Here is a 27,112-nt window from a genome sequence, read left to right on the forward strand (position 1 = left end):
TGTGAATAGAGAAGAGGTCAGTAACTGGGGCAGAATCCTGAGGTCAGAAAGCCATGCAGTAAATTTGGACCTGCCTTATTGGAGTGATGTAGCAGGTTCACCTGAGAATCCCTAACCAATGAAAGAGACAAAAGTTATATTGAGCGTTTTGAAAACCTTGGTTTGTGTGCTGGGAGAGGATTTAGGAGTTACTCACATATGATTACTTTCTTTCTCTAGTGTTTTTGTTTTGGAAAAAAATTTAAAGTGCATTCAGGATCCTTCTAATCTTCACCTTCCATAAAGAATATTGAGATTGAGGCTTTGCTTAGCAGTCCTGGGGATTATTTGTTTAATGGAAGAACAGACATGTGAAAAATTACTTTCTGTTAAGCTGTGCCTCTTCCAGAATTGAGCAAATATCTTTAGTCTTAGGTGAACCAGTATCTTGGTGATTTTTAGAGTAGGTGATTTTTAAGTATTTTTCATTTTCTGAGGTCAGACATTTTCCAAGTTAGGCATGCATTTTTCATAAATTTGGAAAATCTGTTCTGGAAAATTAGTTCCTTATAGATACTTTATTTTGTTAACTACCTTTTATCTATAAATGTTTACATCAGTATTTATGTTACTCTTTAGAGAATTGTTGGTTACTGATGAGAGAGAACTGCAGCTTTTCATGGCAGGATACCAGTTTGTGGTTAAGTAGATGCCAAGAGTGAATTTAGATTTGATCTTTACCTCCCTCTAGTGACACGTACATTTTCCTGTCTCCTTTTACCACTGATGCCTGGAAGTTGTCTTGGCTTGAGCGCTTGTGCCATCATACCTATAACTCACTGACCTGAGTGTAAAAATTGATGCAAATGTTACACTTGGTTCATTAAACAGAGGTTTCATTTCTACTTTATAAAGGAGAAAAAGAGCTAATTTTAGATCATATTATTTAAAATTTTTGACAACCTGTATAAATGAGTTATTTCTACATAACATAAAAGAAATTTTAATGCTTGGTGTATTGGCTTCTGTAACTTCATAATAAAGGTGAAAAATTTGCAAGTAGTGTTTATACCTGCTTGAATTCAGGAGATTTTCTTTTAATTTATGTTTAAACACAAAAGAGTAACTCTTAATTTGAATGCTGAAATTTGATTTTTGATTTTATAGAGTAGCCCATAGTCACGTCAATAACTGAAGCAAAATCTCCGTATTTACTGTAAACATGTGCTTCTGGGTTGATTTCTCAAAAGACTCCAGAGCCTTTTTGTTCTGTATACAAATGGTAATGATATTTTTAAAAGAAATTGTTGGTATGCATAGAAAAGAATTTGGATCTCAGCATTTCAATTGTCCTTTCAATTTTGAAGGCAGTGTATTACAAAGATTGCAGTGGATCTGCATTCATGCTTCTTTCAGGCTAATTGTAGGATTGCATGGAGGGTGCAGTAGAAAGTATTGTGTTTGTGCTCCCACTCAGAACCGTACATGGTTTTGGTAAGATCTGCCCAAACATTACAGTGTAAGTTACTTTTCTAAAGCTTGAAACCAGTTTACTCCTTTGGTAAGTCTTTAAATGCTTTTAGGGGAAGCATATTCTCTAGCAACTAAAATAATCTCTCCAATGAGGTTTTTTGGGATATTCGTTAAATGCTTTTCTGTAACTGTGTTAACTCCCAATTTTAAGGTAGTTTCAAAGAAAGAAACCTTGGCATTATATCCTCACAGGCAGGCAATGTCTCTGTGTTTGGTGTCACTCAGGGACTTTCTCAGGGAAGTCTCAGAGATGTTCACTTTACAATAAATTCTACACTTTCCCTTTTGGACCCCTACCAAAAAAAGTCTCCCTTTCCATTACTCGAGATTTTTTTATTTTCCAGGACTTCTTTCGCTGGGCATCTCTCAGGGATTCTTGTTGGATTGATGTACACTATGGGACCTCTGAAAAAGATCATGCAAGCCTGTGCAGGTATAGAATTTTGTTGAATTTACAAAATCTGCATAAGGAACACTTCTATTTTGAAAATTCAGTAAGTCTTGCATATAGAAATTCATCCCATTCCAGCAAATTTTTAGACAATTAAAGATATGCTCATTTTATTAAAGTAGATGCAGAAGAAAAAATTCAATTTTTTTTCTTAAATATGGATAAGAACAATTAAGAATAAATGTGACTTTCAAATATATTTACTTGGAGGAATACCTTTTACTCTTCTTTTTAAGTATTTATTTAAAGTATAATCTTTCAAGGAAAATGTCACTTCAGATGAAGTGTGGTGAAGCCTTAAACATGTCAGAACAAAATGTTTCCATCTTGATTTCTATTGCTTTGTCGATTCTAATGGAAATCTCTATGGTTTAAAAAAGGTGGTGGGATGCTTAAGAAATTGTTACTGGGTTTCTCAAGCTTTCCAGCAGTGTCTCATTACAGGTTTTTATATTGCAGTACTAATATTTTTTTAAAAATACTATATCTTTAGACATCTCTAGTCTTAACAGTTATTTTAAATACAGCCCTGCAAACTTTTAAATGAACACTCCCATAAATGTCAGTGTTTTAATTGGAAGTCTAAGCCCTGACACGACAGCTGTGCTGGGGTTGGTTAGCTGAATATTTGGCTTTTTATGTCTGACTGCTTGCTAGGTTGAGTACTTTATTCATGACTGTTCCATCAAATTGAGCATGGATACGGTGTTTGTGTAGTGGGGAATTATTTGTTCAAATGTGTGTGCTCTCCCTGGGTCTTTGATCGCGGTTTGGGGATAGTCTGTCAGTCATGTATGTTCAGCAGCTGGCAGGGAGGAGAGGACACCAAAGCATCATCTTTCCTGCCTTGCTGCAGGGAACAGACGTCAGGTGTCCCGTTAGTTAAAGGTTAACCTTGCATGATTCCTGCCATGGGGGCACGACCTGATGACTACAGAACAGGCAGGCATCAGCTCAGCTGTCAGGGCACCTTCAGGGGCTCCAGCCTTGGACTTGGCGAGGTGCAGCCCTGACTGGGAAACCTGCTCTGATCCCCTCACCAACCCTGCTCGGGTCTGGAGCTGGGCTGGGAACCTTCTGAGGTCCCTTGCAATGAATTTCTCTGGGGTTCAGCGATAACCCTGCAGTACTGTTAGTGAAACCTGCCCTGGAGACCGGGCTGCTGTGCAGGTGCTGTGTGACTGACAGCTGCAGGAAGCAGAGTTCAGTACAAGGGCGGGTTTTTTTCTCCTGCGTAGCAAAGCAGGGATAAAGCAGTGTTGCTCCAGTCCTCAGTCTTCTGTGCATTAAACATTATTATTAATGAATCCTCCTAGTAGAGAAATTGTTCATTATGTGTTCTGGGGAGAACATTATAGGTTGGTTTGCTTTTTTTCTAGTCTGCATGGATATGTTGCTTGAACATGGTAACACTACGATAAAATCTGGAACAACATACAAGCTTGCAATAGTACATTTTCTCGCTGGTGCCAAAAACAATCCACAGATACCCGTTACTGATTTCTTGCCTGTATCTTACGAAACAGACTTTTAAAGACAGGGTGTTTTAAACTTGAATTTTGTATTCTGTAAAGAAAATATGATTATTCTAACAGTATATGCATTATTCTTTTATTTAGCTGGCATTTCTTTCTTCACTGAGCCTGACAGGCCTAGAGACTACTATTCAGGTAAGTATTCTTGTCCACTTAACCAAAAAACTTATTCCAGCTTTAAAAATAGTTTTTGCTAATGATTAGAAAGCCTGTAGGAAAGCTATGTAAATGGAAACTTATAGTATACAAAATATTCTGCACGTGTATCCTTGCTAAACTTACATTACTTCTCTGGGCATGTCTCACCTTTCTTCCACAGGCAAGTGTGTGGATGGATTTTGTACAAGAGGCTTAAGCCTCAAGTTAAGGTCATGACTTTCTAAAATGCTACCTTAGGGAAATATCATCCCTTTTGCACAAGGTGTAGCAGCAGGGGAATTGTATCTACTGAGAGCAGCTTTTTGGACCTCAGTGAATATGCCCTCCTCTGGGAAATTGATCTGTTCCATTCTAGGGTGTTTTTTTCCCTTCTAACAAGGATCTTCCTTTGAACACTCTTTATAAATGAAGTCATTTACGTGCAAAAAGCCCCTCCTCAGCAGACTGAATTTAGGCCATCTTCAGTTTATAGATGGATGGTTGGAATGCTGGCACACTGAGCAGAGCACATTTGATTCACTTCTCCTGCAGAACAGTGAATCACTGCATGTGGAGTATACAGAAATAATAGGTGGAGTCCTTGTCTGTGAGGGCCAGGAGAGGGGCTCTGGGTGTTGGATCTGAGCTAAGGGAGGCAGATCCTGCATCTCCTATCTCCTGTAGTGATTTATGCTCTTTCCTAGGCATCTGCTGGAAGAACAGCATAAATGCATAGTGATAACTCTCTCAGATATCTGCCAGTGTGCAGTGGCTTATGGCATAAAGATGGCCTCAGCAGAAAGTTTTATGAGGGAATTTTGTCTTTAATAGCCTGTGGTAGATCCTTCTTCCATCAATTATCAAAAGCTCTTTGAATCGACATGAACACTTTTAGCACCTACATCATCAGAAAATACTCTCAGTTTGTTTCCTTGTTTAGAATCTGTCACTTTTTGGTTTGGATTGAACCTGCTAACTGCTAATTTCATTTCATGCCCATTAATTCTTCTTTGGAGAGGGAGACTGAACCTTCATTCTTGATGTACTTCCTTCCTTAGTGGTTTTTTAGGCTTCAGTCCTGCACTCACAATGGTCATCTTTTCCCTCATTTGGAAAGTTGGAGTCTGTCTGGTTGCTTATAAGGAAACTATTTCACACGTTTGATCATTCTTACTGTTCTCTGATGTTTCGTCAGGCAGGGGTTTTTTATTTTGTGTAGTCTTTTATAATTGAGATGTGCTTACTTTGAGCCAAGTTTATAGCTGCTTTTATTCTCCCTGATGGACTTTGCCTTCCATGATCTATCTCCAATTTTATTATTACATTAAATAGTTCCCACAAGCAGGATTCTGGGCCCTTAAGTATTTTTGAAACATCTGTTTTGTAATTCCTAAACAAAAGATCTTAGCCTGCTTTCCTCAACAACAGCAACAGGGATGGTTCCAACTTAAAAGTATATTTACCCAGGATTTTCATTACACTAATTTGCTCTCACGTCAAAACCCATTTGATCTAAAGGCCAGTAAAGAAATGAAACAATTCCTACTGTGAAGTGAACCGAGAGGTGAACGCTGTGTGCAGCAAGCACTAGTTACCTGTTCCCATGGCTGGCAGTCCCAGCCCAGGTAGACGTGCTCACCCAGCCACAGGTGCTGCTCAGCCCAGCTGCTCACAGACCCTTCCTCCAGTGTCCCAGAACAGCAGGGTGGGTGGAAACGCCAAAGATTTATGTTGGAAAAAGTCCTTTAATAGCTAATGAAGATAAGAATTTGTGCTTGACATTTAAACTCTTTGATCTATTACAGCCCCTGTACGAACACCAGCTGCTGGGAGCTTGGGTGGGTGTACAAGACCACCCTTGTGGAGGAGCAGCAGAGAGATTCTGAACAGCCCTTTCTGTTTGCTTTTCCAGCTCTTCTCAAGCAGGGGAAATGGAAAAGATCTCATGTAGTGGATCTGCCATGATGGGGAGGGAAAAAAAAGCTTTAGCATGCTGACAAGGAAGTCTGGGCGTTCTTTGCATGTTTTAGGCAGTCCGCAAATGTTGTTACTTTGAGTTCTTTTGGACAAAGGGGAGATGGAGAGAGTTAACCTGAATTACCCTGTCTTCCAAGTTTGCCTTTAGATATAACCATTTCATCTTTTTCTTTGTACTAAATTCATTTGTCTAAAATGACTTACTACTGCAGTTAAGAAAATATATATTTGTTATGTTCATTCCCTGTTCATATACTTTGTAATTGTCTTTCATCCTATTTGCAGAGTCTTAATGGAAGATTTAACCTTTTGCTTGGTGTATGATATATGGAATAAATTTGGCCATCTGTGAATGAAGAAAACTTGCTCTAGTGTCATAGGCTAATGATGCATATCTTGATTAGTATTTCACTTTCTGGCATTGCTGATTTATTACTATGTGCCTTTAAATACCAGTTTAAATAGAAAAATAGATGAAGGTATGGTCAGAAAAGATTTTATGAAACAGCTTTAAGAGAAAAAAGGTTTTAAGTGTAATTTTAACACATTGAGTATTTAGTAGGTGAATTAGGTTTTCTCTAAGTGCAGTTCATGAATAAAGTATTAGGACATTTATTTTGATTAATAGGAACACCTTGAACATGTCAACGTTACCAAACTGTGTCTTGTTTTAAAATAAAAGATTGCAGATTTCTAAGCACTTAAAACTTGCTGGCAGTGTGAAACATAAAACAGAGAAAGAACTACAGCAATAGAACAAACCTAAAATACAGCATCCTTTTGCTTTCATCAGATAATTTCATGCTTTTAGTACCAGGATTTTTACACTCTTCATGCATGTAGTTTTGAAGCCTCCAGAAAATAAATTTATAGCTGAGAAAATACTCATTCAAATTAACATAAATGAGAGGAGAATGAGGGGAGTGTGTGAAGATTTGCATCCAAAGTCTACAGACATAGCAGCTAAATGCTCTCCCTCAGTCAGATTTCACTGCAGGTGTAGGAAAAATCTTCCAGTGTCAGTTGTGTTCCCAGACAAGAAAGAATTGGACACAGACAGAATGTGTGTGTGTAATGTGTATGTGTATACATACATCTGTATGCATGTGCTTGTGTATATAAAATCCATGCAGGGATATTTGCAAATACAGAGGAATAGACATAATTCTGTGTAGAATTCTGTGCAGTTACTCTGTCCAGTTTTTCCTGCTGTTCCTGTGTAACTTTGAAGACAGAGTATTGCTGGTTTTATTTGTCTAAAGGTTCTAAAGCTTGGGATATTCTCCTTTGGCAAGATAATTTTTAAAAAGAAATTACTTATTAGTCCTTACTGTGTCGTCTGTATTTGTTATTAACCACAGAAACTTCCCAAGTTTCACCTGGAACTGATAGAACCAGTGAAAGAACACAAGACTATCATTGATGCTAATAATCTGAAGAAAAAAGAAATGGTCTGCTGTATTTGTTTCATACAAAAATATTTCCACTTTACTCATTTTGAAAAACCTTTGTATAATTTTCTCTCAGTTGGAAGAAACTGGCAAAGTTTCTGTATTTTGGTTCTTCAAAATCCCTTGTTCAGCTGTCTGGAAATGAACACATCACAAAAGCTTTGTGTTTCGAAAATACAGAAATGGAATAGAAAAATAGGACTTTTCTCCCTAGTTTCCCTCAGTTGAAAAGTGTGTCTTTTTTCCATCATTCTTCTCAGCTTAAGTCTTCTGTGCTCAGGCAAGATCAGATTGTGCTGTTAACATGGAGAGAGTCTTGCTCAGTCCTCTAGCCAAGTAATTTTTCCCTTCTGACTGGCCCGTGTTTGGGTGGGTGATGGCCTGTGCTGGCTCTGGCAGCTTTGCAAAGGCCAGGTCGAGCTGTCAGCAGCGCAGCAGCACTGAGTGGGGCACGGGGAGATCTCTGCTCTGCCGCCTTTCGGCGGGGCAGCTTCGGCTGTGCCAGAGCACAACGTGAGCTGTGTACAGCATGCAGCAGTCTTCCCCTCTGACTTCTCTAGGTCCAAAGATGACTGGAATTTAGGATGACGTTGTTTTATGGGCCCTAGGGGAAAGGGGAAGAGAGATGGGGAGAAAAAGCCTGAACAGTACCTGGTTTGTGTTCCAGTGGTAGCAGTAAGGTGTCCAAATACTGACAACTAAATGTTAAAAGGAGATGATGAAAATTGTCAATTTCTGTGTGAGACTTCTTAATAATAGCCATTCTGTGACACTTACTTTTAACAGTTACAATAAATTGAGATGTCTGGTCCATCTTTTTTCCTGTTGTTTTTTTTTTTTTTTTTTTTTTTTTTTTTTCCCTCCCGTTGCCATGCTGTGCCTTTATAAATTAGAAGTTAATTCATGGCATATATTGAATAAGTAACTGAACCCTAACAATTATTTTTTTCAAGTTAAAACAATTTGTGGAAGAAAGATAGCAAGAAGATAATATCTGATTTCACACTTGCTGAGTAGCAGCGTTTTATTTTATTTTTTGATTCATTTTACAGGGTATTATGGCTATTATCCAGATTATCAATACAGAACTCCAAGGAGCTACTTTGATTATACAGGTGGGCTCAGTGAAGAAGAACAGCTTGAAAGGGCAGTGCTAAACAGTCTTAATGAAAGAGGTAGGAATTTTATTGCATTTTTATCTCTTAAGTTACGATTTATTCTGAAAGGGACTCGGGAGGGAAAACAAGATATATTCCTCATGACTTATTTTTGGACATACCTTGTAATTTTGGGAAGGAATGGATATAAAATGAGTTTTAGTGTAAGGAATATTGTCTATTTTACTGCCTTTTTAAGATGATATTTTGCATAATTTTTAACATTGAGTTAAAGAAAGAAATCCTTCAAAGCTACTAATATTAAGCATTTTGAGATGTTAGTTGAAAGAATGAGCCATTTTTGTGGCATTTTTTGAAACTATCAAGAAAACAGAATAAAAGTAACAATTATAAGATTATAATAGATATAAGCAGACAGTGTACACTTTAAAGGCTTACATAAATCACTGTGAAACATCTGCAACTTTCATTTGTAGCCTTAAATAATCTCCAACACTCCAGGTAAGGCGTATTTTTTGCCGGCTTGTGTTTTTGAACAAAGATAAATTTTGTGCTGTAAGAGGGAGTATGGTTTTTTTGGAGAAATGTCCTTTGGTGAAACACAGGAATGAATTTCAATAGTACCTCACTTGCAGATTGCTGTGGCAAACCAAGTTTCACTTTAAAGCAGGGTTTCTCATCACCCTGTTAGTGCCTGGTTTCAGTGCTGGTTACAGTTTTTAAGCCTCACAGGCAAGGAAAGCAGAAAAGGTTTCCAGTATTGTTTCCAGTATAATTTGGTGTGATCAATTATACAGGGATCTTGCTTTATTTTGCACCTCTTTCTCCTACCTGCTGGAACAGTTTAGTTTGGACAAGCAAGACCTTAGATTTGAGCTCTTAAAATACTCCCTTAAACAAGCTATGTTAAGGTTCAGTTTGCCTATGGGCAGATGTCTCATTTCACAAAGAACACGGTGCAGAGCGTGTCACTGATCACACCTGTTTTAAGGACACAAAGGATGAGATGAAATTTACTGTGCTAATGGGCAATTAGGATATTCTTCCCTGTCAGTTAGTTGGAAAAATAATTAGCATGAATGAGCACTATCCTTCGGACACGATACATTTTCCCTGAAGCACGAACCTTCAGAGATTCTTGCAATTACATGGATGATGAAACAGGTACTTAACATGACAAAAAATTATATAAAATAATTTGAAATAGCTTGTAATAGCAGGTACCACAATCAATTTAGGGCTCTCTTATTAATTTTTTCCCCAGCTGTGACATTTAAACCATCACAGCTTCTCTGTGACTTGGACAACCGAGTACTCCAATGATTTCAATTGATTAATAATATTTTTTTCATCCTTATTTGGACAAGCACATTTATTATGGCTTCTAGGCCACAAAATGTACCATTATGAATATAGAATGTCAATCCATTATTATAAATTGCTGTGATAGTATCCTGCAAAGCTAATAAAAGAAATATAATACAGAATTTCCTGGTATCAGCTGTTGTCCACAACTGAAAACTAATTTCTATTAAGACATGGCTTGAATTTAAGCTCAGTAGATGCTATTCTCTAAACTCACACATGGGTTATCTAAACTCATATCATCATCTAAACTCAACTCATAAATGCTGCAACCTAAAGATGCAGCATTTCTGTTTATTCCACATTCAGGCATTCCTGAACTGCAGATCTGTTTTTATGCAATATCCTGAAAATTTCTATGATAATAGTAATTAGAGTCTAGTGCGAGAAAAGAAATTACTAGGCTTGTTTGAGATCTATGGAGACATCAATTTTAAGACTACCAAACTATTTTAGTGATTTAGGTCTCTTTGCTGAAAGGAACTGCAGCTTACATTTTTTTCAATTCTCAGTTGTAGTTGTTGCCTCAAACAAGAAACCATTTAAACAGCATTAATTGGTTTTCTCTCCAGAGGTTGTTGGCTTAGTTTGGTTTGGGGTTTTTTTGAATTTTTATTGTTCTCATAATTTTATATTGGTTTCAAATTGCAATAATTCTTCCTTTACTTAAGAAAATAATTTTGGATTTAAAAAAGTCATAGCCTTTGATATTTAAACTCCTTTTACTGTGAAGTTCAAATACATGGCTGACATTTTTGTTTAATACTGATATACCAGCCACCCTTAATGTAACCCCAGTATAAACAGGTCTCTGATCTATTGTGTGCTTGCTGTTCTGCTCAGAAGAAATATCTTGATTAATGTGGGATGTGGGTTTGGATTTCTATTGTGGTGGGTGTTGGGATTGTTTGTGAGTTGAACTTCCAAGTGTCTGACTTTCAATGTCACTAATGTTAAGAATCCTTTGCAAGCTGGTGTTTCTCCACAAAAGACTAAGCTTTTAAAACATAGAGGTTATAATCTTTCTAGTTTGTGATTGAAAAGGAATACCTACAAATATCAGGTATAGACATTCCTCTTACATTTTATCATGAACTGTCTGCATTTCTTTGCTTTTGATTTAAAACGAAACCTCTGAATACCTCTCTACTCCAAAGCTTTTAGATGGCCAGCTATGGGCTAGTCAGAGTCATTTGGACCAGTTAGGAGATGCCTGGGCATCTGGCTTACCTTTTCCTGGAAGGGTTCCCATGTCTGTTTGCTGCTGAGACAGGACTTCTTATCGGAGTCTTGGAAATTTGCCAGCCCATGGAAGATTGTAATATTGTAATATAAGAATGGAATTTTTGAGGAAACTGGAGAAATGCTGTATATTTTATTTCCACTGTTATCTGTTCTTTCTGCAATCATAGAAATGCCAGTCATTGCACTTGAATATGGTGGTTTTCTGTAAAAAATACCTTAAAGCAGATGATGTGCTCTGCTATGCAGTGCATTGTTTCAGATTAAAATACATTTCATGAAATCATACATTAGGATTTAGGCTTTGAGAATTAGATGCAGCTTTTGTGATGTTTTTTCTTTAAATTCATAGTATGGGTCCCAACACAGCTCTTGGAAAACCCATTGAGCAGATCTCATGTTCTAAATACCTTTCTAAAACTGCAGCTGGGCTCTATGATCTGATCACCAGCACTTTCTTAAGCAAATTTCTGGGAAAATAAATCAGTGAAGTTTTATCATTTCCACACAGTTTTGGTACCAGTGTAAGAAGCAGACCACTTGTAACAAGAAGTGTAGTTGGAATTATTTTAGAAATATTTCATGAATTCTCTTCCATCTGTCTCTTCATAAATGTAGTGGTTGATGTAGGATAAGAGGTTTGCTGAAAAACAGAACCAGAAAACCTCCCGATTCTCTTTACAGTAGTGATCAAAGTTCACTGAAAGAGTTAAATGAACCACTGAGCCTTTCACCGTGGGTTTCTCTTTCAAACCACTGCCACAACCAGTTAGCACCTCTGAAATACTGTGGGGTAAAGACCAATTCTGCAAAGCAGGGCTTTTTGGAAATACCGCCTAAAGGGTTGGCTTCCTTTGCTCTTTAGACAGCAAGTTGGCAGTGACATAGGTTCTTGCTATTGCTACAACAGATTTTGAGGTAAGAATTTATTCAGATTTTCATGCTGAAATGTGTACAGAATGCTGAGGAGGTTTTTTCTGGGAGTTTCTAAATATGCAAATGCACTTGCAGGTACTGACAATTCTTTTGGATGGTTTCCTTCTTGCAATTCTTTCAACTGCTGAAGACAAAATAGGAGGAAAACACTAAAAATAGTTAAGTCTTGGATGCAGCTAGAGATGGTTTGCATGCATATACACGTTACAGCTATGTTAAAAGCATGGTTTGCATGTGGAGGTAGAGACCTCTTGGTGTTTTGATCTAAGACCCGGTGATACAAATGGGAGTCTTTTCTCTGACTTCAGTGGTTCCTGGAAATATTTTTCTCTCAGTAACTTGAACTTGTTCATGAAGGGACCAAAGTTGTTCTTTCACAGTGGCTTTGGCAGGGTCACCTTGCTGGAGAACAGCACTTCTGCTTCCCAGCTGTGGGCATCGTTAGCAGGAGCTGTGTGTGGGCTCACAAAAGCATCCCTTACCCTCGGAGAAAGGGGGAGCTGCTGGGGAGTGGCTCCAGTGTGCATTGGTATCTCCATCCATCCATCTGGGTTTCTCAGGCTTGGCACTGGGAAAGGGATATTGTTCAGAGTTCCTTTGTTGCTGTGGGTCTTTGTTACGCAAGCAGAAATGCAGTAACGGGAAAGCAAAGTGGTTTTTATATTGTAAGATTCTTGCAAATGTTAACAAACTTAGTCTGGGAATGTTTTTGCTGGTAAACTAAGGTCAGTGAATATTTCTAATCTTAGATTTACCCATAATTTACTATTTTAACTTTAGCTTATCGTTGGATTAATTCTATAGATTATGTATATAGTTTATGGGGTGTTTTTTTTCATTAGAACCATTTAAAAATGATGTTCTGAACTCTTTTTTTAATGTCTGACTGAATAAATTAGTAATTTTCTAAAGAAAAGCATGCCTTACTATTTGCAGCTCAACAAAATATTTCTACTACATTATGATAAATGTACAGCCCACCTGAAATAATTCTCCTTCTAATGAAGTTATTCAGAGCTTTCTTCCTCTCAGGAGAGACTGTCAGTCTGTCTTATCCTAGGGACTGGTCAAGTAGCATGTAGGGTTTTTAGAGTTGGTTAGTAAATTTCCTTTCAATACTTGAGAAAGAAAGACATCATTAATGTAATGTATCAACCACTTTCAGTTAGTAATGAGTTTAGCCTTCGTTTAGATGAATTAATATCTGGAGAATTATGAAATGATTGGGAAATGCAGTGAGATTATGTTTTGCCGTGTCTCCTGTAGTATTTTCTGTATCTAGCTAAATGGTAGCTGGAGGTAGCTGTTTAACTAATCCCCTTAATTCTTTGCAGAAGAGCATCAAGTCCAGCAGTGGTCTCTATCCTCTTCTGCATTGTAGCATTGATTATTTGTACCAAATGGATGATCTGAGTGTGCAGTAAGATTTTTGGCTTATGAGGCAGTGATTGATGGTTTCTAAAAATGTTACCAATGTGCTTTTAACAATTTGTTACTTTAAAAAGAGTTTATTTTGGTGAGACTGATATGGGAAAGATGAGATTTTGAAGCATGATTAAAATAAATATAAAAATCCTCAAGTATGAAGGGATTAAAGATTAAGTCTTTAGCCACCTCCTTTCCTCACCGAAACACATCATCAGCCTTTTGGGAGGGAATGGTTTTGTGTATTTCTCAATTTTACCATCTCCTTTTAAAAACAAGACAGAGATGGAGACTGTTCAAGATTGTTCTGGCTTGCCCTTGTAACAATCCAGCTGTGTCTGGATTCACTGTATGTTACTTGCCTTCTAAATTCAGTACCCTCAGCTACTCTCCTGCTAATTTGATTTTTCATTTGTCAGCTGTTCCAAAGCATAGCACAGAAACAGTAGTTACTTCCATTTCTCTTCTTCACCAGTTTATGTTCAAGTCTGTAGATGAGACATTGGCATCAGCACCAGGAAGAATAGTTTGCTTTGTAGCATGACAAAATTCTTTTCATACATTGACAGAAGCTCAGAGGGCTGTGTTAGAAACAAAGGCTAATGAATGTGGCCTACTTGGAGCTGAGTAGGAAAATATGGGGCAGTGATAAGTGCTAAAAGCTAAAGCTCTCTGACTGTATAGCATGTCTGCATTTTGCAGGGGGAAGAACAGGAAAGAACAAAAGCAGTTTTGCCATTTTACGTTTTTGATTCGTTTGTTGTTTCTGTCTGACTTCTCGTGAAACACAAAACAGTGAAAAGTTGCTGTGTTTTGTGTGTCTCAGCTCTTTTTAGAAGCCTCCTAGTCCTTCTAAAGTATGAAAGGAGGAAAAATGCCTGCACTCTGTACTGCCTTTCCTTAGGATTCTCTGTACAACTCAGTAAATCATATGAGAGTTTGATTAAATGTAAAGATTTGACTACTCATTGGTTGGAAGAGATGAAATTAGTAGAGCAACACTGGGCTTTTGCCTCTGGCTTCTTGATGCCCTTCAGTTTCCTGCTTCTAACTCCAAATGCATCAAATATACCTTGGAATGAGCTGTCCAGGGAGGTCAGGGAGTCGTTGTCCCTGGAAGTGTTTAAAAAAGGCTGGAAGTGGCCCTCAGTGCCAGTGTCTGCCTGATGAGGTGTTGGGTCATAGGTTGGACTCGATGATCTCAATGATCTTTTCCAACCTTGTTGATTCTGTGGGAAAAAACCCAAATATTTGCACGTTTATAAACTAAGAGAACTCCCATTTTCTCAAACAGAACACTTTAAGCATTGGTATTTTTTCATTAAAAAGCAAGGCAAGTCAGGTGTTCATTGTAGCACGCTGTATCTGTTCTGTAGCACACTCAAGTGCTGGTTAATAAACTTTATTATATCTGTTCTTATAACGTAGTTAGTAGGGCTATACTATTTATGGGAGAGATAATTTATATAAAACTAGTATAAATGAAAACCAAGCAAGTTATCACATTTGCTCAAATATCCAGACCAGAGCTTTCCTTTTCAGTTAGCTGTATGGTCCTTGCTGGGTTCAAAAGGGATTACTGCTGTCTGTGATTATCTTCTGCAGCAAAGCCTCTCCAAAAGTAAGAGTTTTTTAGAAATGAGAAGCGTCTGTTTTTGTGTGTACGGGTATTTAAGTGTTTGTATAGTTTGGTGCTTGTATGGACACCACAGTCAGTGGTGCCAGGACAGATGGTGATACTGAAAATGGTAAGCTGTTAAACTGAAAGGTTCTAGGTTCTTCTTTAACACAACTAAAGCTGGCATGAACAAGAAATGCAGACATACTGCTCTGTGATACCTCTGCTACTTATTTGCTACACACCTCTCATCAGACCTAAGTGCATATTTCTGCTAGTGAGACTTTCACAGTTCTTGATATGTTCCTTCTGAATCTTACAGAAACTGCCTTGCAAATCCTATTATCTAACCTGAAAATGAGGTCACAACTTCAGAGAAGAGGAAAAATCAAGTGCGAATGTTTGATGTAACACTTCTGTGGCATTATATTAATACAGGTTTAGTTACATCTGTTGCAATTACAGTGATTTTCCTGTTTTTGTCCAAAGTGCTTTAATTGTGAACTTTAGTAACAAAAGAACTCCTGCACAGAGTGACAGGATGGGAATGAGGGTCTCAGTCTTCTGTATTCACAGAATGGGGCTCTCATTCACAATAAAGTTCTAAAACATGCCATGGAAGGATTAATGTTTTGTTCTAAGTTTGTACTGCATCCTTTAGTTTTGTCTTTCATCCAGTGTTGTTGCAGTTTTCTGTATCTTTAAATACAGCCTCAGATTCCATTAGTCTTTGATTTGTTTTTGCTGATGTGTTGAAAAGCTGTGTTGGTTTCTTGCACAGACGTCAGCTGGTGTTTCAGTAGTAGCAGTGGCCTAATTACCATTTCTGAACACTGTGGCTTATAAATATTTTGATAAGATAAAGGTGTTATTTCATTAATATTTCTGCTGTAATTAAAAGAAAAAAGGTGTCAGGGAACTATTTTAGGTAAAAGGATGATTTAAATATCTACATGCAGATACAAATACATGTATTCAAAACATCCAGCCTTTGCTGTTCACCATATTGTTTGATGTAAAATAAGATCTTTTCTTGAACCTAAAGCTTTTCAAAATGTATTGTGTAGCCTTTTATTTTCAGGTCAATGTATAAAAGAGCACTTTTCCTCTTTTTTTAACACCTCATTCTATTACTAGTGATTATTAAAGCACATGTATATTTGAAGTGTTGAGCATATTTTATGGGGACTGTGCAAGGACTTGTCTTAACTATGCAAGTGGTATCTATTTCCTTAAATAAAAATTAATCTGGGATGCTGTATAGAAAATGTTTTTATAAGAAACTTTGGTATTTAGTTGACAACTTCACTACTGAAAAGAATTTTTTAAAAAACACAAGTAGTATAATTATTATGATTTAAAAATCAATTCTTAAACTACAGCATGACGATGCAGTTTTGACCCTTTGTGGGGCAGGTGAAAGCTTAAGAAATGCTGAATGTTACAAAGGTTTTATCACTGATTTGCTTGTCCTTAACACTGTAATTCTGCTCAGAAGGCAGACAGTGATTTTTGATTCCCAGAGCCCCTCAGCTGAGCTGGTGTGTGTAACTGTGCCTTGTGTTGTTTCTCTGCTGGGTGACTCGATGTGAATTCTGCTGGAATTGCCTGTCCTGGCTCCTCTCGGGGTGCCAGGGCCCAGACCTGTGGGGCTGGCTGTGTTCTTGCTGCTCAGATTATTTTGCTTACAGTTTGTGTGCTTGGGCTGTCACTTGTCCTTCCCTTGTGAAGCTGCTGCCAGCTGGGAGTGGGAGCTGTGTGAGCATGGGCTGTGGGTCTGCACATGTTGGACTCGGTACTAAAAGCAAACACAAAAGCTGCTTTTGCCAGGAGCAACTGCTGAGGACACTGAAATAGTTTAACATGCTGGAGTTTACTGTGTAAAGTAGGGATCGTGAAAAATGTGAATGCTTGTTAATACTTGTTATTCTTAACTTGATAGATGTTCTTTTGGTTGTGGTTTGTTGTTGGGTTGGGGTGGCTTTTTGGGTGGTGGTAGTTTTATTGTTTGGGGGGAGGTTTCTGGTTTTGGTTTTTCTTTTTATTTGACTGTCTTTAAGAGCAGTTTCTGGAAGTTGTAATTGCCCTGAAACCATCAGAATTGAAAACATTCAATTCCCTGTCTCTTTTGTGTTGTGATGCTTTGGCTTACAGGATATATGTGCATTTTTCTCCTATTGCAGACCAAAATAACGGTTGTGTTTCATTGTGTCTTGTAGATTTTGGTGGAGGAGGAACACACAATAATGGGCAGCGACCTTACGGGTTTTGGTTCCCACCTGAGAACTCAGAAGAGGACATGAGAAGGCGAAGGCTTCGTAGGTTTGACAGATGATGAAGTTGGCAGGTGTTGATGTAAATTGTAAAGTGCTATTCAGACCTGCCAAAATATTTACAGATTTACTTGTAATCTGTAATTTACAGAATAATTTATAATCTTTCTTCCATTATTTTTACTACTTGTTGCAAAACTGCATAGGATTTTGTGAGTTCAGACACAAAGTTGGAACTTGAATAAGAAATGTGAGATAAGAACCAAAATGTGATCTTTGGCTGTCTCCACCTTAATGCACCTTAAATGGAAGAAGACTGATGGTTTTACCAAACTGTCTTTTTTCCTTGTATTATTTTGTATAGCTTTAAGAATTCCTTGGCTTCTTGACTGCTGATGTTCTCAGACAACAGATTTTCTTCATCCATTGCAGCTGAAATGTTACATTTTCTATGTGACTTTAAAACTATGCAATTTTTCCTTACAAACCTTTCTCAGTTATCTGTGATGACCAGCTCATTTTTTGGGATTGCCAGGTGAAATGACACTTGAAAGATTGCTTTGATGGCAGTGGCTGGGCCACGTGAGTCTAGGCTTAAAAGCTTTTGAGCAGACAAATAGTTGCAGCTGTCTTTCTCCTGCTGTCCTTACCAAGGAGTTACTTAATACAAACTTCAGTGTTGCGGTCTTCCTCACACCGTATTATCTAGAGCTTGGATGTGATAAAGCTGAGTTGTAACTACTTAGGTTTTCCTAAACCCTTTCTTAATATTTATATCTTAAATCAAAAACTGCTGCCCTTTACAGAGCTGAAATAATTTGTTAGGAGTTTCATGTAAAGGTATGTGGCTATGCCATACAAAGCATATATTTATTCAGTAATATACTTTTGTAAATCATCTATTTCACTTTGTAAGAAGGCTTGGAAATTTTATTTTGTATATGCTGTTCATGCAGCTTTAAAAATTCCACTATTTCTCAATATTAATCTTGTTTGAAAACCAATATCAGACCTGAGAGTTTGTAGACCTGTGGAGATCATGCCTAAACACAGGCTACCTTGAGTTCTTCATTTTTGAGAATTTCCTTACCCAACTAGAGGAGACCTGAGAGCTCAGTTGTCCCTCTGGGCACTCCCTCCACACAAGGCTGTCCTGCCTGTGGCACTGCTGCCTGTTAATGTTCTGATGAACCTCGAGGGGTTTGGTTCCAGTATTGCCCTGAAAAATCACTCCTTGTCCAGGCATTTTATCCTCAGAATGGAAGAATTTGGGGATGGTCCTCTATTGCAGAGAGGTGTGATTGCAGAAGAATAATTTGGTCATTGGCTTTTGACACAGAATTTACTGGAATTTCCTCATCAGCACTGATGGAGTACAGGATTAGGATAAGCAGTTTAAGGGTTTCACCAACCTGTGCTTTATGAAGTCTGCTTTTCTATGAGGTTATTTTTTGAGCTGTGTATTTCATACAGAAAAAATACCCTCAAAGGAGGTTTTTTTACTGTGTTCTTTAAATAAATACCTGCATTTTCTGTTTGTAGCTAATGTATGTGTAGGGAAAGCTCTTGTTTGCTGGGAAAAGCACAATATCAGGATGCAGGCTTCAGGCTCGGGGTTTTGGGACACAACAGATGAAATTGCAATGGGACTCCAGGTACAGCCAATGCTGATTTCTGATGTGTGCTTGGTTGGTTTTGTATATATTCAACAGCCATAGAATTAAACAGCAGACACTTTTATAGAAGGCCAACTTTTTTATGTTCACTGCATATTTTTCTCAGCAGTTAATAATTGGACGTAAATGAGAAGGATGTAGCATTGGTTCCTCAGAAATCCTTTAATGCTCTGGTCAAAAGTTGCAGTGTAACATACTGTGTGGGTTAAGTTCTGATATTTTACTTATTTAAAAGCACAGGATGTGCTGCTAGTCAGGATAAAAAGATACTTAAGGAAAATCAAAAACCCGATTGCAATTTTATAAGCACTTGGTTTTGTAAAGTGAGCTTAGACATACATACCATTAAATAATCACAAAAATTGTCAGTACTAATAAATGTTCCGTTGTTTTGACATTTTTTTGTATACAGAATTGAAATAAATATTTTTTTAACATTTAAAGCTGTTTGGTTTTAATTGTAGTAATTAATAAGGTGTATATTTACAATGACAGAGCTGCTGCCATGTTGTTAGAAATGAAGACTTGTAATACCAAGGGGTCACAAGCTTGACTGTATTGGAACTAACTTTGTTTCTTTTTAATTTAGGGGAAGTTTTGGAGTTAGATTATTGCAAAGTTCTGCTGCTCTCAGGATTTGGAAGGTTTATTAACACCTGCTCGTTGCAGGTGGGTTGGACTGGATGGCCTTTAAAGGCCCCTTCCAACCCAGGCTGTTCTGCGAGTCCTCAGCAGGATTTTTGCCATTAAAGCCCCCAACAATTTAGGGTTCAGAGCACTGCTGAAGGCAGATGAATCCCCAGTGTGCTCTGTTGCACTTGGTCTCTTCAGGAACAAAAATGAAGGGCAGTTCCTCAGGTGGGTGTTGGACCTTGCTTATTCTCAGCCCTGGTCACTGCCTGACGGCCTCAGGTGAAAGCTCTTGAAGCAAACGTAGCTTTGTATAAAATATTTCAGCATCTGCAGTTTGATTCCTTTGTGGTAGGAGCTGTGATTTCTTGTGAGTTTTTTGTACTTCCTCTAAACTCTGTGATCAGGTACCATGTAAGAAATTCCACTCCCTAATTAATCCTAATCAGCAGACTTGTTAATGGGCACATTCTTGAAATTTAATGGTTGAACGACCTAACATATTACTGTTAATAAATAAGGGTTTCTCACAGCCCAGAATTAAGATGTGATGAAAGAACTGTGTTTAGCTTTTAAAATTCTTTTCCCTCTTCCGTCTTATCTTTAAGCACAGGCAAATTCTGCGGTTTTGTGTCAGTGTGCTGTTTTCCCTGACAGCACCACTTCTCCTAAAGGGAAAAAATGCCCTTTAAAATACCAAGACGACAGACATATAGGGTGTAGTAGGAGATAATGAAGGGACTGGCCACTTTAGGCCAGTAGTTTTGCCTTTTTTTTTTTTTTTTTGCCTGCAGGACTAAAGTGACTTTCTCTGGCCGTGCCTTGCTCTGTTTAATTATGATACCCTAAGTGCCAAGTGTATATATGGTGTTGTATAATAACAGAACTGCTGAACCTTTGAAGCTGCTGCTTCTCTCCAGAGCTGCACTCAGGTGGCGATGGCCCAGCACAGCAGAGTGACAGCAGGAGTGGAGAGCTTGGGAAGGAGTGTGGCTCCAGCTGCCCTCCCTGCTGTGGGGAGAGGATGGGGGTTGCTCTCATTCTCCCTCTGATTCCATGGCTGAGGAATTGTGCCCATTTTGGTTCAGCACTGAGGGACTGAGAGCGGATCGCGCTTCCACACAACAGCTGGTGAGCAGATCCTGGTGTTTGTGCTGTGGCTTCTGGAGTGTGCAGACATGAAGGACAGAATCACTGCATGGGTTTATTATAAGCTTCTCATTGTTCCCCATATATATAAAAAAAAATGGTTTATTTCTTGTTACTGGATTTCAAAAGGCAAGAAAATATTAACACTTCTGAGCTTTCAGTCAGAGGAGCTGTCCCTGAAGGATTGTCAAGCTTTCTAAAAAGTCTTACAATGAATTCTGATATCCATTTACTCTTTCAGGAGCTGGGAGAACTGGAGAAAGACAGTTTTTCACACAAATCAAATACGGTTTGGGCATTTTTGTTTATATGATCTGCTGGGATGGGTAAAGCAATTGGGTTAGTGAAAGAGCAGATTAAGAATATGTATGACAGCATTCTTCTGCTGCACAAGAACAGCAGTAAGCTCAGCTCTCTTGTCCATTTACCAGCAGAAATTGGCCTAATTTGCAGCAATGGGAGTGCAAACAAAAGATTTCTGAATGTGTAGATAGTGAACTTTCCTGATAAAGTAGAGATATTCCAGGATTTCCTTCTTCTGTCTCTTTAGAGCAGGATAAACAAGTGGCATTTCAAACCCCACAAAGCTCAAGCTGGTCTTCTTTTGTGGAGGAGTGTGTGGTCAAGCACAAGGTGAGCTGTGCTGCAGAGGTGTGTGAGCCGCCTTACGTGGAGGAACTGTGTGTGTTGGACAGGTTCACTCCAGAATGATAAATATGGAGTTGTTTTTACTTTGCACTTACAAAATGTCACCTCTAATTGAACTTCCAGTACCTTCTGGAACATCTGGATGAAGTGACTAGGACAGGGGAAAGCTACTCAATATGAATATGGAGCAGCATCTGTTGGAGTGCTGGTGGGGATTTTTTTTCTCCACCTGGCTAGTTCTCCAGATGGTTCAGGTGGGCAGAATTTCAGCAGCTGTTTTTGTTGTTCGGTCAGTTTAAAATGCCGATTTCTGAAATCAGATCCAGTCATGAAATAGATCCCCAGTTTGATGAAGCAGTTGCTTCACCTGCTGGAAGGTTCTTACCAGAGCTGACAGAATTTTTTTATTGTTTTGAAGACTGATGGGCTCTGTCCTTGCCTGACTGCTGCTTCTCACAGCTGGCTTTGGAGAGATCCTTTTTCTTGCGAACAACTGTTCCCCATTACAGCTCCTCCCCATGGCCTTGGATGATTGTTTTCTGTGTTGCTCAGACAGTTCTAACGCAAGTCAAGCCTTAGAACAGAACTCATCTGTGCAGCATTTGTTTGTGGATGGCCACTGAGTGGAGTTACAAGTTACTTAAGGATTGCTTGTGAGCCCTGGAAGGGCCTGGAGTCAGTCTGGGACGTGGGTCTGAAGTGGCCATGTGGGATAACAGAAACAAACTCCCACGTGGCTGTGGTTTGTGTTCTGAGGCTGGATGATGCTGCAAGTCAGATCATTGCTCAGGGCTGCTGCTGTGGCCCCACACGCTGTGCTGGAGTGCTGGCACAGTCCCTGCAGGCTGGCCCTGTGTGCCCAGAGCAGGTGTGTGCAGGGCACATTCAGTCTGCTCCAGAGTGCGTTTTACAGCTTTAGGGGGATCCTTTTCAAACAACTGAGCTGCCTGGGTTAATGGATAAATTGCTTAATTTACCTTAAATAGAGGCAAAAAAATGTATGGACTGTAGGAATTCTGGGGTTTGACTGTTTTCATACTACTATTGTTGTTTTCTGGTGCTCATGAACCTGCCAAAGTAGGAAAGAAGTGTTTCTGGCTAAGAGATTACCCTGGAAGAATCCCTGGACCAGTTTTGCTTAAACTTGATGAACGTAATAATGTGATTCTGGAAATGACCCATGCCAGTGCAGGTACTCCCACAAAAGGGCTGCAGCCCATGGAGGAGCAATGTCAGAGCACAGGAGGAGAGTGAGAAGGAAGGTGCAGCACAGAGAAGCCACTTTGTACCTGGAACAACACCTGGCCCAAGAAGCTTCTGGCTGCCCCCTGCCTCACTGAAGGGACTGACTGGCACTTGCTGTGCTGACAGGAGAGCAGAGCAGGGGCTTGAGTGAGTTGACCCTGGGAAACTTGGAGGAAAGCTATGTTAAGGTTTGTCAACTTTTTCCCCAGAATAATAGATTGAATTCCCTGAGCTGAGTGTTTAGCCCTCAACAGTACTTGGTAAGTGATTTCCCCATCTCTGTTCTGACCAATGAGTTTTCCTGCTCTTTCTCCTGTTTTCCCTCCTGTCCTGCCGGGGTGAAGCAGCTGGGCAGATGTGTGGCTGCCAGCCAGGGCCAGCTGCCCACCCCTGCCAGCTCACAGCACATGACAGGCAGGGACCTGGGGCAGCAGGGCCTGGCCATGGCCCTGCACTGCTGCTCCAGGAGGCTGGGGCAGCTCACAGCCCCCAGCCAAGCACCACCTCTGTCTGGAGATGAAGCAGCTTTGCTGTCCTCTCATTCTGATAGCTGTTCTGTGCATGTAGATTATGGACTCCAAATCCAAAAACTGTTGTACACAGATGAATTTGAAGTACTCTTTAAAATACCATTTTTATGGCATAGCACCATTATGATAAAATATAAATTATACCAGTTTTAAGTTTTGCTTTAGTATCTCCCTTTTGACACCCTCTGTATACACCAAAAGATGACATTCAAGAGATGTTTTCAGTATTGGACTTGTGCATCTCCTTCCTTGTAATGAAAACATCAAATGAAACAAAAATGGCTACATTTCTTGTGAGCAGATCAGGTTTCAGGCCATGCAGTGTTTTTCTTCCACTTGTTATCCTCTAGAAATCCTGATGCACAGGGATGGGAGGGACAAGAAGCTGCCATCTACCCCGAGGGTTTGCCTTGAGTTAGAACCAGGACCTTCCCTGTGTCCTGGCCATGGTTTGCCAGGGTGATGAGCAAGCAAATCTCGTTGGAAATCACTGGTTCTGAATTTAATTTGAGGGCAGTTCACCCCAAATGGCTCCAATTTCAGTGACCTCCAACTGCAGCCAGCATAATTTTCTGTGTTGCTCTTAATATCCTGCCTGCTGTTGAGGATAAAATTCACCTCTTGACTGGGTCTACACAAGGTCCAAACTCTGGAATGCATAGTAAAGGTAATTTGGACTTCAGGGGCCAGTACAAGGCCATTGCTTTTAGTAGTGTTTTTACTCTTTAACAGTTTCAGCTATGCCTTTTCACACTTAATTTCATAAATAGGTTCCCTATGAATAATTTATCAATTATTTTTCTGCTTATAGTTACTGGACAAATGATTGTGGAGTTAAAGCATCTGCTGCTTTATACTTTGATCTGTTTTACTTGCTGTGTAATATTAAGCAATTTATCTGCAATTTTATTTCAAATTAGTTCAATATTTCTGACAAATGCCTTCTGGAGTTAACTGAGCATGGAACAGGAATTTACACAATTATGAAATATCTGGCCTAAAAGTAGTAGCTTAAAAATACACTTCCTATATATAGACAGACCATAATAAAATGGAAGTGGCACAGTTGCAAAAACTGCATCAAAATGAGACACAAGTGGGGGGGGAGGGGTTGTGTGATGTTTTAAAGCAAACAAAAGAGCAACGTGGTAAAATGCTGTGAAATGGCCTATTTAAATTATTGGTGAGGCTTTTTGCTGATGTCTTAAAAATTTTTTGGTGCATTTGTTCAAGTTAGATGAACACAGATGCAGTTCCAAAAACCCTTTTCTTCAAAAACCCTTGTCTTCACCTTGTCCCTGTGACCTAGTTTGCAGTAACACAGTATATAAGGTTTTGATTATTGTTTACCTCAGTGCAGTTTATACCTAAAGCCCCAGTTTGCTTTCCAGGACAGCAACAGCCCCTCTCCGGAGTTTCTCACCTGAAAAGGAACTGCAGATGAGTGATGGAGGAACTGGTGAGCACTGTCAGGTGAGGCTCATAAATGAGACCTCAGTGTGGAATCAGCTAAATGCACTCAGGCAATGGGGCCATGACCCGAGCCGCTGGGTGTTCCTGTGACTGAGCAGCAGCTCCCAGCCCCATGGGGCTGTAGCTGAGGCCTTTTTGGAAACACAGCCTGCACACCTTGGAGAACGGGTGGCCTAAGCATGGCTGCTCCTCTCCACCCGCTGCTCTCTTCCCGCAGGAAGCTCCTCAGCTGCTCAGCACCTCACAGAGTTGAGATTTTGGGGTTTATGTCAGACTGGAGAGCTGCTCTCCCCTGCTCATGGGATGCTGCCTGAATCAGGGAGAGATGGAATTCCTGCATCCAGGCCAATGGCAGGGATTGGCCCCTGCTCCAGACAGGATCACCCGGGAGCGACCTGAGGTGTGCCCATCCCAGTGTTCCCTGGCACACTGGGAATGGCACATGGCCCAGGAGGGCTCCAGCCCCTTGCCCAGGTGGAGGGGCAGAGTCAGTTGACCACCACATAAGAACAGCACATCAGAGAGGGTTGGTTGGTTGTGTCAGGAGGAAGTTGCACAGTCAGATGTATTTACACTTGACTGGACTTATCCTCTGCTTTATTTTCCTCTGGCTGAGCCTGGAATGTCTGTCTTTCCTGCTCTTTGAGTTTGTGTATCCAGCTTTTAAATTGGTTGATCAGGCTGTTGTACTCGTGATGGCTTCAGAGGGAGTTTGCTTTGAATTAGGACCCTTGGATGTGGATCGCAGTTTTCCTTGAAAATCCTTTTGCTGGGGGCACCTCAGTGAACACAAATTGAAATGAAAAGTGCTGGAAAAAGCATTTGATTCCATTCCAATAAAATGTAGCTTATTTAAGTGGTAAAAGGAGCATTTGTGGTCCTTCTGCACATGATGGATTCTCCATTTGCAATCTGTTTTCAGATGTTTCCGCACAATATAGAACCATTGAATTGTTCTCGTTTTACAGATGAATGAAGGGGGTACAAATGTCTTTTCATTTTTTCAAAAGGTGATTAGTGCTTTAGGATATGAACGTTTTTACAATAAGTGCTTTAAAAAATAAAAAGGATCTTCAGAGCTGTCATTCCATAAGGATCTTAATGGTGGTGGTTCTTTTTTTCCATGGTGTATTTATAAAGAAAGAAGCGAAAAATGAATGCAATTTATTTTCCTAACACTTCTTGTATTCATCACTCAGATAAGTTCATCCATGTTATCACCATGTCACTGTTTCTTTTCAATTAATATTAGAAATTGCTTTGTGTCTTTGGCAACTTGGATTAGAGTTTAATAATTTAATGTAACTGCTCTTAGAAATTAATTGTAAATATAAATACAGGTTTTTAAGGATTTGTTATCTCAGCTAATTTTATTTTCTTACACAATCTGCTGTTAAATGGATTTGCAGCTTTTTGTTGTCTATGAAAGCCCAATTAACAGTTCTTTCAGAGTCTGGTTCAGTACTGCAGCGGTAAAAGACTTTGATCTTCATTGTTTTTATTATTAGATTATTCTTTAACAATTACATTTTTCCCTTCCCTTGGAAAGAGCAAGTGCAATGTTTCTTTAGCTTGGGAAATTTGGCTACAGAGCTTTGACATTTGTATGGATAAATATTTACAATATGCCATGTAAATGCACATATTCTTCCTGCTGTAAATGCCATTTCTTACAGGAAATCCATTCTCTTGCACAACAGGCAGTGTCCTTGGTCTTCCCAGCTTGACTCAATCCTCCAAGCTCACCTTGTTCCTTGTACATTACAGCAGTTGACTCCAATGGGACAGTTTTGTCTTTTTTTTTTGATTAATTGTTTTACACGAGATTTTGCTGCCTGTGGATGTGTGTACATGGGTGGATGAGGCTCAACAGATCCCTCATTTTTGTCTCATTTTTCCATTCCAACAAAGAGAACAGTGCTGCACGCTTTCACACAGATTCAAACACGAGCTGCTGTTGAAACCTTTAGCACGTTGCTCGTCGTCCCGCAAGCCTCTCTGTAGCTGCCTGCTTTTGGTTTGCTTCTTAGCCATGCTTCAGGCATACCTGGCATCTACTGATTTTTTTCCTCTGCTCTTGTCCGTCTTTAAGAGTCCCTGACACGGGGGCTGATGCAAACTGCAGCTCAGGCATCACGGTGGTCAGCCAGAAACTGTATTCATTAGCAAAGAACTGACACGTTCCCCGCTGGCCCTGGCACTCGATGAATGGTGCTGACCTGAAGTCTTCCAGGCAGCTTCCGGGTGACATAAGGGACTGTCCCCCACCCTGGTCACCAGATCCAGTGTGCTGGAAAGAACAGAGAGACAGCCTGGTAACTGTGCATGAAAAATAGGTAAATGTTGTTAATCTGTCTGTTTCCCTACTTGCTTTTAACTGTAATTAATTTGTAATTTTAAATTGGAGTAAGCTTCTTTTGCTGGAGAAAATCTTAATTTGTTCTGTAATAAATTAATCTCCAAGTCTAGAGCTGGCTCACTAAACTTTCAGGTATTTATCAAACTGAAGGAAGGAGTAGTCTGGGTTGATTCGGAACGATGCCGTTATCCAAACTGCTGCAAATGTAACTTGAGGATGGCATTAAAAAGCCCTGGAACTCTAATTCTGAAAATGATGTCTTTGTACATAAAAATACCATTGTGTTCTATAGACAAGGAGGGCAAAGCCTTTGTAATTTTAAGAAGTGTGTATCTTAAGTCTCTGAGTACAGTATACATAG

General features: G+C 39.4%; 2 protein-coding genes across 12 annotated transcripts in view; one reads left to right on the forward strand and one right to left on the reverse strand.

Annotated features, from left to right (window-relative positions):
• RHBDD1 (rhomboid domain containing 1) overlaps positions 1-19,158 on the forward strand; it is a 28,395-nt gene extending 9,237 nt beyond the window's left edge. For 4 of the 6 annotated variants that reach the window (XM_040074573.2, XM_058421993.1, XM_058421992.1 and 1 more), the window contains exons 4-7: positions 1,857-1,945; positions 3,583-3,633; positions 8,117-8,239; positions 16,988-19,130. In XM_040074573.2, the coding sequence (XP_039930507.1) occupies positions 1,857-1,945; positions 3,583-3,633; positions 8,117-8,239; positions 16,988-17,103 (379 nt within the window). In that variant the 3' untranslated portion in view covers positions 17,104-19,130. Of the gene's footprint in view, positions 1-1,856; positions 1,946-3,582; positions 3,634-5,441; positions 5,965-8,116; positions 8,240-16,987 lie in introns of those variants that run through there. The other 2 variants (XM_040074572.2, XM_058421994.1) reach the window with 2 other exon arrangements.
• Positions 19,159-20,248: 1,090 nt separating this feature from the next.
• COL4A4 (collagen type IV alpha 4 chain) overlaps positions 20,249-27,112 on the reverse strand; it is a 68,978-nt gene continuing 62,114 nt past the window's right edge. For 4 of the 6 annotated variants that reach the window (XM_040074570.2, XM_058421991.1, XM_058421989.1 and 1 more), the window contains one exon: positions 20,249-26,682. In XM_040074570.2, the coding sequence (XP_039930504.1) occupies positions 26,419-26,682 (264 nt within the window). In that variant the 3' untranslated portion in view covers positions 20,249-26,418. The remainder of the gene's footprint in view (positions 26,683-27,112) is intronic. The other 2 variants (XM_040074569.2, XM_040074567.2) reach the window with 1 other exon arrangement.

Source organism: Hirundo rustica, chromosome 10 (assembly GCF_015227805.2).
Source record: "Hirundo rustica isolate bHirRus1 chromosome 10, bHirRus1.pri.v3, whole genome shotgun sequence".
In the NCBI taxonomy this organism is placed as follows: domain Eukaryota; kingdom Metazoa; phylum Chordata; class Aves; order Passeriformes; family Hirundinidae; genus Hirundo; species Hirundo rustica.